The sequence below is a fragment of the Mastigoproctus giganteus genome, chromosome 12 (genome assembly GCF_048544385.1).
Source record: "Mastigoproctus giganteus isolate SK-2022 chromosome 12, ASM4854438v1, whole genome shotgun sequence".
NCBI lineage: Eukaryota > Metazoa > Arthropoda > Arachnida > Uropygi > Thelyphonidae > Mastigoproctus > Mastigoproctus giganteus.
The window spans coordinates 1178748-1191257 of record NC_143586.1 but is presented as its reverse complement, the minus strand read 5'-3'; the positions used below and the strand labels follow the sequence as shown (position 1 = coordinate 1191257).

General features: G+C 38.4%; 1 protein-coding gene across 1 annotated transcript in view; it reads left to right on the top strand.

The window, feature by feature from the left end:
• The window catches only part of LOC150076628 (uncharacterized), a 1101557-nt gene that overhangs the window by 789365 nt on the left and 299682 nt on the right, over positions 1-12510 (top strand). The window contains exon 29 of the mRNA XM_090386980.1: positions 12273-12425. Within this exon, the coding sequence (XP_090243106.1) occupies positions 12273-12425 (153 nt within the window). The remainder of the gene's footprint in view (positions 1-12272; positions 12426-12510) is intronic.

The following is a 12510-nucleotide window of genomic DNA, read 5'->3' as shown; positions in this document are numbered from 1 at the left end:
TTTTTTTTTTTTTTTTTTTTGGCTGATGCTGCATAAGCTCATACACTTGCTTTCTTGCATCACATGCCACTACTACTACTGCTCATCGTGGACTAATGTTATTAGTGGAGTCCATCAGGGTTCAGTGTTGGGTCCATTGTTGTTTCTGTATTTATAAATGATATTGATGATGGTATATCAAACTTAATATCCAAGTTGCAGACGATACAATGATTATCAGGAAAGTTTCAGCAGATGGGCTGAGAGGTAGCAAATGAAGTACTACATATGGAAAACTGTAATCCCAGAGCAACATATCAAATCTGTGGTACTACATGACAGTGGTAGAGAATTAAAAGGACCTTTGTGAATTGTGCAGGCAGATATGAAGTTTTCTGAGCAGTGCAGACGGGCTGCAAGAATAGCTCATGGTATCTTGTGAATGATATGCAGGAATTTTTCTAGCAGGGATAAGAAGGTGATTATTCCCTTGTATAAGGCAATGGTCAGGCCACACCTTGAGTACTGTATACAGGTCTGGAGGCCTCATTTCAAGAAGGATGTAGAGTTGCTGGAATGAGTACAGAGAAGGACAACAAGATTTGTGAATGGAACAAAGGGTTGCTTTTATGAAGAAAGGCTTAAGTTTTGCAAATTACAGTGTCTGGAGACTAGGCAACGGCGAGGTTGTTGTTGTTGTTATTTGGTTTTTAAGAGCATTGGCAACTAAGGCCATATTGCTCCTGGACTATGCAGTGGTCATTCCCTGACCTTTCCACATCCTCCGTATTTTGTAGTGACCAGCCCGAACCCCGGTCTTATCAAGAAGCGTTTGCTGTGCACTGCTGCTCCACCTGGCTATGGAGGCGCCACCGGCGAGCTGATCTGATAGAGGTTTATAAAGCCTTGAATGGTTTGAGTATGCTCAATGGCGATGGGATTCTTCCTCTTGCTCAGAATAATCACCTGAGAGGGCATAACTTCAAATTGAGGAAAGACAGATGTAGGATAGATGTGCGGAAATTTGCCTTTAGCTAGTGGGTGGTTGGTTGTTGGAACAGACTTCCATCCCTTGTAGTGGAGGTTGATAGCCTAAATAAATTTAAGGCTCAGCTGGACAGGTATTTTGAATGAACATAAGGGTGAAATAGGAGTGGGTTTTTTTAAATTTTTTTGGCTGATGCTGCATAAGCTTGCTTTCTTGTATCATATGCCTCTACTAATGCTAAAAAGTAATTATAGACCTGTTAGTTTAACTTCTGTTCGAAGAACATTAATGGAGTCACTGGGTAAAGAAGCACTGCACGATCATCTAGACAAGACTTCAGTTATACCTCGGGCACAGCATGGTTTTGTTATGGGAAAGTCCTGCCTGACCACTTTGATTTTATACTATGATGTGGTCACAAAGGAACTGAATGCAGAGAATAACTTTGATATCATATATTTGGATCTTAGAAAGGCTTTTGATACTGTTGCTCCTGGAAGACTGCTGAACAAATTGGAGTAGTGTGGCATTGGAGGCAAATTGCTGCTATGGATAAGGGGATGGTTGAGTGGCAGAAGACAGAGAGTGGTAATCAATGGACACTGCTCATCGTGGACTAATGTTATTAGTGGAGTCCCTCAGGGTTCAGTGTTCGGTCCATTGTTGTTTTCTGTATTTATAAATGATATTGATGATGGTATATAAAGCTTAATGTCCAAGTTTGCAGATGATACGAAGGTTGGCAGGGTTTTTAAGAACACTAATGACAGTATGCTGCTGGAACAGGATCTAGAAAAGTTGAGCAGATGGGCTGAGAGGTGGCAAATGAAATTTAACATTTACAAATGTAAAGTACTACCTATGAGAAGCAGTAACCCAGAGTAATGTATCAACTGTCGTACTACACTGACAGTGGTGGGCAACAAGACTGGTGAGTTGAACAAAGGGGTGCTCTTACGAAGAAAGGCTTAAGTCCTGCAAATTGCAGCTTCTGCAGACCAGGCACCTGTGAGATGATCTGATTGAGGTGTATAAAGCCCTGATTGAGGCTCATTACCATGGGATTCTTCACTTGCCCAGATTACAAACCTGAGAGGGCATAGATTCAAACTGAGGAAAGACAGTTGTAGAATAGATGTGCAGAAATGTGCCTTTAGTAGCCAGCAGATTGTAGATTGTTGGAACAAATTTCCATCCATTGTGGAAGTTGATAAGTTAAATAAATTCAAAGCAGAACTAGATAAACATTTGAAACGAATGGATCAGTGAAATGGGAAAGGTTTTTTTTTTTTTATTTTTACTTTTTTGTTTGGCTGATATAGCATTAGCATTAGTAGAGGCATATGATGCAAGAAAGCAAGCTTATTCAGCATCAGCCAAAAAAAAAAAAAAAACACACACCACTCCCATTTCACCCCTCCGTTAGTTCGAAATACCTATCCAGTTGAGCTTTAAATTTGGTTAGGATATCAACTTCAACAACAAGTGATCGAAGTCGGTTCCACCAACCAACCACCCGCTGGCCAAAGGCAAATTTTCGCACATCTATCCGATATCCGTCCTTCCTCAATTTGAATTTATGCCCTCTGAGGTGATTATTCTGAGCAAGATGAAGAATCCCATTGGCATTGAGCATGCTCAAACCATTCAAAGCCTTATACACCTCTATCAGATCACCTCGCCGGTGCCTAGTCTCCAGACTCTGTAATTTGCAAAACTTAAGCCTTTCTTCATAAGAGCAACCCTTTGTTCCATTCACTAATCTTGTTGCCCTTCTCTGTACCCGTTCCAGCAGCTCTACATCCTTCTTGAAATGAGGCCTCCAGACCTGTATACAGTACTCAAGATGTGGCCTAACCATTGCCTTATACAAGGGAATAATCACCTCCTTATCCCTGCTAGAAACATTCCTGTATATCATTGACAAGACACCATGAGCTACTCTTGCAGCTCGTCTGCACTGCTCAGAGAACTTCATATCTGCCTGCACAATTACCCCCAGGTCCTTTTCATTCTTCACCACTGTCAGTGTAGTACCGCAGAGTTGATACGTTGCTCTGGGGTTACTGTTTCCCATATGTAGTACTTTACGTTTGTCAATGTTAAACTTCATTTGCCACCTCTCAGCCCATCTGTTCAACCTTTCCAGATCCTGTTGCAGCAGCATAGCGTCAGTAGTGTCCTTAACAACCCTGCCAACCTTTGTATCATCTGCAAACTTGGAAATTAAACTTGATATCCCATCATCAATATCATTCATAAACACCGAAAACAACAACGGACCCAACACTGAACCCTGAGGAACTCCACTAATAACATTAGTCCACGTTGAGCAGTGTCCATTGATTACCACTCTCTGTCTTCTGCCACTCAACCATCCCCTTATCCATAGCAGCAATTTGCCTCCAATGCCACACTGCTACAATTTGTGCAGCAGTCTTCCATGTGCAACAGTATCAAAAGCCTTTCTAAGATCCAAATATATAATATCAAAGTTATTCCCTGCATCCAGTTCTTTTGTGACTACATCATTGTATCCAATCAAATTGGTCAGGCAAGACCTGCCCTTAACAAAACCATGCTGCGTCTGAGCTATAAGTGAATTCTTGTCTAGATGATCCTGCAGTGCTTCTTTAACCAGTGCCTCCATTAATTTACCTGGAACAGAAGTTAAACTAACAGGTCTATAATTATTTGTGTCAGCCTTTGATCCTCCTTTGTGAATTGGGGTTACATTTGCACATCTCCAGTCTATGGGTACCTCCCCTGAGTCCAAAGAAGCTCTCATAATTATGGCTAGGAGTTTGCTTACTTCCTTTGCTGCCTCCTTTAATATAACTGGATAGATCCCATCCACCCCAGGTGCCTTTTTTATGTTTATCCTCAACAATCTCTCCTCCACTTTCCTCTCAGTTATTACAAAATCATCCAGCTCACTGCCAATGTTTACTTTACCTACATCATTCTCCTTCCTGAATAACTCCTCATGCATGAATGTAGATGCAAAATACTCGTTTAGATTGTTAGCCACCTGAGCAGGATCCTCAACTGTTGAACCATCAATATCCAGTGGACCAATCTGATTCATCCCTTTCCTTCTAGAGTTTGCATAAGTAAGGAACTCTTTGCTGTTTTTCCTGGCATCCTTTGCCAAAGATTTCTCGTAATCTGCCTTTGCCTGCCTAACCTCCTTTGTAACTTGGTTACAGATCAACTTGTATCTATCATAGGTGTCTGTGTCACGTGTTAATTTATATATATCCCATGCATTTTTCTTCTCTGCCATGTGTCTCATTAGTTCATCTGACAACCATTTAGGCCTAAACCTTGAACAATATTTCTTAATTGGTATGTAAAGCCAGGTAGCCTCCAAAATTAGTTCCATGAATGCTTCCCATTTTGAGTTTGCTGTTGGTAACATCATCAGTTGGTCCCACTGTATAGAATTTAAATACTGTCTCAGACCATCATAGTTGCCTTTACGAAAACAAAAACCCTTCCATTTACCTCTGATGGTAGTTACCTCCTTGAGTAAATCCCACTTCAACACACTGTGATCACTGCCACCTAGTGGTTCATTTATCTGTAGATTCTTAATACATGAAGAATCACTACTGATAATCAGATCAAGAGTATTGCTCCCTCTTGTTGCCTCACGAACATGCTGATGTAGAAAACAATCATCCAATAAATCCACAAAAGCCTTGCTAGTGTGCGAGTGACCAACCCACAAATTCCAGTCAATATCTGGGAAATTAAAATCCCCCATTATAAAACTCTATGATTTACTGGCCCACTCTATTTCCCTGTACAATATCTTATTATACTCATCAGAGTCATTAGGCCTATAGCACACTCCTACTCTCAATTTTGATTTCCCTATGCTTATGTCACACCAAACTGACTCGACACTGCCCTGTCCATCGATGTCGACTGGCTTCACTTCCTTGGACTTTATGTGTTTCTTAACTAATAGCATAACCCCTCCTCCCCTCCTGTCCTGTCTATCCTTTCTATACACATTGTATTCCCCAAATTCCAGTTCCGCATTACTTATATCTGTGTGACACCACGTCTCTGATATCCCAACAATATCTGCCTTTGATGTTTTGAGCAATACCTCAAATTCATTAAATTTATTTACCAAACTCCTAGCATTGGTGTACACGCAGGTATACCTGCACCTGTTTTTATTCTTAGCTACCCTAACACAACCCATGTGTTTACTTGTACCGCAATGACTCCCAGCAGTCTCTGAAATATCCTGCATCTTGTTTTTCAGGCTTCTGCTCATTTCAATAGAAGCAGTGCAAGAATCACTTCCACCTCTGCCAGTGGCTACTGTTAATCTATTAGTCCTTGTATCCCCCCCCCCAACTAGCAGTTTTCCGACCCACCTAACACTGCCTCGACAGCATCAGCAAAAATTCTTGCACCCTTCTATTTAAGTGTATCCCATCCCTGTAGAAGCAATCTCTCCTGTTAACAAGTACAGTCCAGGCTGAAAAAAATTCTACCCCTTGAGCCTTGCACAATCCCTCCAGGGCAGAATTGCAGACACTTTCAAATTCATCCCTAATTCACGGCTTTTTTTCAACAGTGACCTGTACTTGCTAAGTAATTCCGCCGGTCTCCTACTCTTAATATCATTAGTGCCAATGTGTACAACTATATCACCTTTTGTGCCCTTAAAAGATGATATCCGCTCTACAATGTCATCAATCTTTGCCCCTGGCAGACATACCCTGGTCCTATTCCACCTATCCTTTTTACAAAGCATGTTCCCCGTTTCCCTGACAATAGAGTCACGAACAACTACTAGTTCCTGTGGGACCAGCGCATTCTGCCTAGGGGGCTGCCCCTGTGTTGCCTGATGACCAAGTGCAAGCTCTGGCGTTGATGTGGGCAGCTGAGAGCTTGATGGGCCCCTCAATTTATTTCCTTCGAGGGCATCCACCCTGTCGTTCAAGCTCTCATAAAGGCCCATAACAACGCTGAGTTGTCGCCTGATTTCCTTGCACTCCTTACATCGTGCACACACAAAGACATCCCCCTTGGCAGTATCATGTCCCGTACCCGATTGCTCCGCAAAAATCAAGCAAACAGTGCATTTTAAAAGACTGTGATTCAGAGGGCAACTGCCCCCCTCAGTTCTCCCCTGAACCACAGCACTCCCATTAGCTTGAGCCTTTTGCTTTGCTGCTCTGGTCAGAGTCATGATTCCGATTTAATTCAATAAAATTTCAAAACAAAAATTAAATCCTTAAGTTATATCCCAAAACAGTTATGTTATATTTTTTTTTCGGTATCTAGTGTTTTCTACGAGTTCCCTTTATACAACTTCCGTATCACGTGTACCACTATAGTTATGTATTAATTATTTGTTACGATTAAGTCGTTATATATATATAGAGTTAAAAATACCATTTAATTGACAATAAAGTTTATCAAGATTAATAGATTTACTGATTAATTGACAATATTATATTATGCACTATACTACACTAAGCTTATGCTATCGTGTAAAAATGGCAAGAAATCTCGAACGGTACTTCTACGGACTCGTAAGTAAGCTTGCTTTCTTGCATTAAATGCCTCTACTAATTCTAATGCTAATGCCAAAAAGGTCAAGCCAAACTAGAAAGTGGAATGCAATGTGCTATCATTAGCAAAACTATGGATAAGATTTCTTGTCAATAGAAAAAGATAATTAATATATTTAATTATCCAGTAATCTTGGTGATGGCCTCTGCAAAAATGTTAGAAATGATCAGTGTTTAAGATGGGCATGGAACTTGTGATGAATAAAGTTATCTCCTACAATGCCTGCCTGCATATTGATGCTAAACTCCACTTGGAAATGGGATTGCTGAATGTTACCTTTTCCTACAATCTCTTGGTGGTTGTTACTCTTTCCATCTCCAATAAGTTCTGCAACAATATTCTTTTCTAGTGTATTTGTTATCTATTTTTAATCCTTTGATTTTTTTTTCTTTTCCTCTGAAGATTTCCATTGACCGTGTATGGAGATTGTGCATACTGAATATCCATCTCGCATAAATGTTGCCTTATCAGTCCACAGGATATTGACAAGAAAGTCAGGGCTGTTGTTTATATGATTAATTATCCATAACAAAATTGTGCATTTAAAAGTGAATCCCCTGTTTGCAATGTTTGAATTCTCTGCATATATATAGTTTATTGATAAAAGAAATGGAGAGAAAGAAAAATAACAGAAGAAGAATAAAGGAGTGAGAAAATGAAATAAATAAAAGTATGTGTATTAAAAAAAGATAACAAATACACTAGAAAATAATACTGTTGCAGAACTTACAGGAGATGGAAAAAGTGGCAACCATCAAGAGATTGTAGGAAAAGATGATGCATCATAAGCTTGCTTTCTTGCATCATATGCCTCTACTAATGCTAAGTTATTGTGTTTCTCTTTTAGACACAAAATACATGACAGAAAGTTAGGCCAAAACAAAAGTAAATAGATGATGAAAATTTGGAGTAATTTTAGATTTAATTTAATGAAATCAGTAACAAGTAAATTAAAGACATAAGGGATGTTAAAAGTGGTGGGATATAATGTGGTAATCATGTAGCTTACAGTTGGCACTGCAAAAAGAACTACAGGGAATGCATCTTGAACAAATGAAGAAGTCACTGCAAATGTCATTTTATATTTATTTTATTCTTTTTTTTTTTTTTTGCTAGAGGTAGTGAAGTTCATAGGAGAAAAATAGCACCTTGCCTTACTCACAATTCTATCAATGGCATTAACTAGTTTGCTGTATTTATTCTGTATTTATTTTGCAGTCTAAGTGCTTTTAAGAGGCCTCTGTAGCTGAGTGGTAAAGATCAGGAGTGCATTAACACACGCTGTTTGAGTAGACCAGGGTTCAAGCCCCTGACTTCTAAATAGGATTGATCTGCCAACCTGCACTTGACCAGCATGGCATATTATGGTCCACTTCCCTAAACATGAATCACTGAGGAGGCTTCCACCCTGCAGCGGATTGATAATGGCTGCAGTTTACCTTTACTTTTAAATGTTTTAAAATTTAATACTCCTTCAAGTTCCTTTTATATTTCCTTTGTGTCAAATGAGCATTTCTCTTCATTCACATACCACCAAGCACTTTGGATAGGTTCAGTAAAGTGCTGATTGTTATCTGGTATGGTGTAAAAGAACCCCTATTTCCCCTTTCCAAATCATCAGTAACTTTTGTATAATTTATTGTGCATTTGTGCATGCAAGGAACTAATTTGTGTTATTGCTAGGCCTCCATGCTATTATTTTCATTATAATAACCACTGTAATCAGTAGGTCGTCAGCCACACAAGTTAACCTGAAAGTGAATATCCCTCCCCCCCTTTCTCTTCAAGTGACAATTCATGTTACTGTGCTCAAGTATCATTTCCCAGTGTTTTAGACTTCTGCTTGTGTGAAAAGGAATTATCCATTAAAGAATTGCTTGTCCTTCACAGTCAATTATTAGTGGTTACATTTGCAAAATGGAACGTGTTTCAGAAAAGGTCTTTACCATTTTGATTTGTCTCTTGTCATAGTTATTTCAAGGAGTAAACTACTCTGCTTTGTTCATCAATACACATCAAATATCTTGCCTCACCTTCCAAATGAAGTCAATACCACAAGCTATTGATTTTTGATGACACCCCATTTTCCATGTGATTACCTGTTGTTAGATTTACCTATGATCTGTTAAGCCTGAAGTTGAAGTATCTTTTCTCCAGAGGTAAGGAAACTTTTTATTCATTTGTGTTTTCTTGCCATTGCAATTGTCTAAGATTTTTTGGATGTTAGTGACTGATTACATTATTTTTAAATGGTATTTGGGAAGTGAACTTAGCAACATTTACTATGTAAAGTAACCTGTTCAAATGTGCTTGAGATCATATGGTATTGCTTTCATTTCTGTTATGCGAACCTATCATGTACTATCTTCCCATGCATTATTCGTTTTGTTTTCAGTAAATCGGACTTGTATTTTTATTTTTATGGGGTTTTTTTTGGAGTATATTAGTATTAGTATTAGTAACGGCCGCATGGTGCAAGAAAGCCTATGGCTTATGCTGCACCAGCCAAAAAAAAAAATCCGAACAAAACAATGATAAAGACAAAAAAATAAATAAATAAAATAAATAACTAAATAATAATAATTAATTGAAAAAAAAGGAAATTAAACATGTCATCCTATGCGCTTCCCTTACCCGAAAGTACTATCCAGATGACCTTTGAATTTCCCCAAACTGTCGGCCTCTACCACCCATGAAGGCAACTTATTCCAGTAATTTATAACTCGCTGGCTAAAATAAAACTTCCTGCAGTCCAATCTAAACATTTCCCCCCCGTTACTTGAATTTATGTCCCCTAGTTCTAGCATCATTTATAATCTTGAAAATTTTGTCCTCATTCATTTTACTGATGCCTCTCAGAGCCTTAAACACCTCAATCAAATCTCCTCTAAGGTGTCTAGTTTCCAAACTCTGCAACCCACATATTCGAAGTCTTTCTTCATAAAGACGCCCTTTTGCCGATCTCACCAGGCGAGTTACCCTTCTTTGCACCCTTTCAAGAAGCTCGATGTCTTTCTTTAGGTGCGGTCTCCATACTTGAACACAGTATTCCAAGTGTGGTCTAACATAAGCCTTATATAATGGGATTATCACATCCCTATCTCTACTTGCAAAAGTTGATAGGACACCATGGGCCTTTCTTGCAACCTGTTTACAATGCTCAGAGAATTTCATGTCTGACCATATCGTAACACCCAAATCCCTTTCCTCCAGTACTGGGTTTAGTTGAACTCCACCAAGTGAATAAGTTTTTTTGGGATTACTGTTTCTCAGGTATAATACCTTACACTTTATTGGATTAAAGCACAGCCATTTTTCTGACCATTCCTGAAGTCTATCTAGGTCTCTCTGAAGAAGCTGAGCTTGACAGTGATCATTAACTACTCTACCAATTTTAACATCACTGCAAATTTAGACATCACGCCCTCTATCCCTTCATCAATGTTTTTATGAAAATTAAAAACAACAGTGGTCCTAATACTGATCCTTGGGGAACCCCACTTCTTACATCAACCCAATCTGAGGAATAGCCATTTATCACAACCCTCTGCCTCCTGCCCTGAAGCCATCCTTCTCTCCATCTAAGGATTTTCCCAGTGATTCCAACCTGTTCCAGCTTATAAAGCAACTGCTCATGTGGGACTGAGTCAAAAGCTTTGCTGAAATCTAAATAAACAATGTCGAAATTATTCCCTAAATTCAGCTTGTGAGTGACCCTTTCGAAATAGCGAACCAGATTTTTAAACATGATTTTCCCTTTACAAAACCATGCTGAGTATCCTTGAGAATTTAAATTCGATTCAAATGATCCTGAATTCCACCCTTGATCATTGCCTCCATGATTTTCCCTACTACTGAAGTCAGACTGACAAGTCGATAATTTCCAACTTCACTTTTAGAGCTACCCTTATGTATGGGAGATACGTTTGCACTTTTCCAATCCAAGGGAATCTCCCCAGAGTCTAGTGATGCTCGCATAATTAGCCTCAGTGGTTCAGTGCACTCGCTTGCCGCCTCTCTTAAGATTAGAGGGTATATTCCATCAACTCCAGGAGCCTTACTGGTCTGTAGGCTCGAAAGTTTTTTCATTAAATAATCTTGTGAAATTTCAATATCATTAATTACATATTTTTTAACTTCGCTCCCACAATTTCCCATTGCCACAAAAGGCTTTTCATTTGTAAATATCGATGCAAAATAATTGTTGAGTTCATCTGCAATGGCAGCTGGTGTATTTAATACTATCCCCTTTCCATTACGTAAAGGTCCGATCTGGTTTGTCCTGCTCTTCTTGGCATTTATATATGTGAAGAATTCTTTATCCCCCCTCTTTGCTCTGTTTGCTAGTGATTTCTCATAAACTGCCTTTGCCTGTCGAACCTTTTCTGTGGCTCTATTACACATCACCTTGTAGCTGTTATAGGCTTCAGTACTTTTTATTGTTCTGTAACCTTTCCCAGCCACCTTTTTCTGCTCAAGTAATGTGGCAACTTCACTATTCATCCAACTTATATTTGTGACTACATACAATATCATTATATGTAGTCACTTTTCCCCGACAAGATTTGTATCATTTACTGCATGGAAGATTTACTCATTCCCATGTGCTTGCTACTTCTGCATAAGGGATCTGGCTCACAAGTGACTTAGACTTAGACCAATCTAGATGTTATTTCTTTGTAAAAAGTGCCCTAATGGATTTTACACATTTGTCAAAAAGTTAATGTTCAAGTTTTGTTTTTAGTATTAGTAGTGGCAAATGATGCAAGGAGACAAGCTTATACAGCCCCAGCCCAAAAATAAATCTACTTACATCATCTGTTCATCCCCTTTAATAAGTTTTCTACTCCTTCCTTAAATTTATTCAAAGTACCCACTTCTACAACACTGAAATTTGTTCCCAACAATCATTATTTCCTCATCATTTTTTGTTGATTATATTTCTTTAAAGTTAGGGGAACAGTTCTGTTTGTATTACTTGCATTATAGCAAGACTTTCAACTCGTTTTTAGTGTTTTTCATTATCAGTGTTTGGTGGCGGTTTTTTTTTTTTTTTTTTAATTAATAGGTAACTTGCAGGCTATTTAGGGCCCTTAGTAGAAATATGTAACAGTTATTTGTTTACTGAAAACTATTGATCAGCTCTCATGTATGTTGATTTCTGTAAGTGTAACAATACATTTTGGCATTAAAGTCAAATTTCATGGTTTCATCTGGACTTTTCCAAGCCTGTTAACATATGAATTGTTTCTTTCTTTGAAGTAAGGAAAGAACCAGTTGTACTTTGAGATCAATGGGGAAATCAATATTTTCTTGATTAGATTTGATCACAAGATTTTGGTTGCAGAATCTTCTATGAAAGAGGTTCTGTCTCTTGCACCAGGTAAATCCCTCAGATGTATTGGTCCCTCAACCCCAAACCCTAACATTTTTGCCACCCATCCCAACACCCATTACGTTTCTACTTTGTCTACTTAGGAAATAAGGGCAGGTTTGTCTACTTAGGAAATAAGGGCCGTATCTAATTTATTACAGTAAACTTTTAGATTAATAAAATGAATCTTCTGCTACTTTTTATTTGTTTAACTTTTCCTTTCTTTAAGACTGTTTTTTATGACTGATATTGTATAAGGTTTCCTTATATCAGCAGACATTTCTTCTTGATGATTATTTTTATAAAGTACAGAATTAAACACAACAGGAACAACTGGAAGCAGAGACCAAGCAGAAACTTGAATTGTCAACAAAAGTAAGAGAATTAGAGCACCTGAATGCTGATCTTCAAGATAGACTGGAAGATGAAGAACAGGCCAAAACAAGTTTGGAAAAGCAGTTAGCACAGTTATCACAACAGGTATGTTATTATACTATATGGCCATAAGTTTTTCATTTCTTATTCTACATATATGAGTACTGATCAAAAGACTATTTTTATTAAA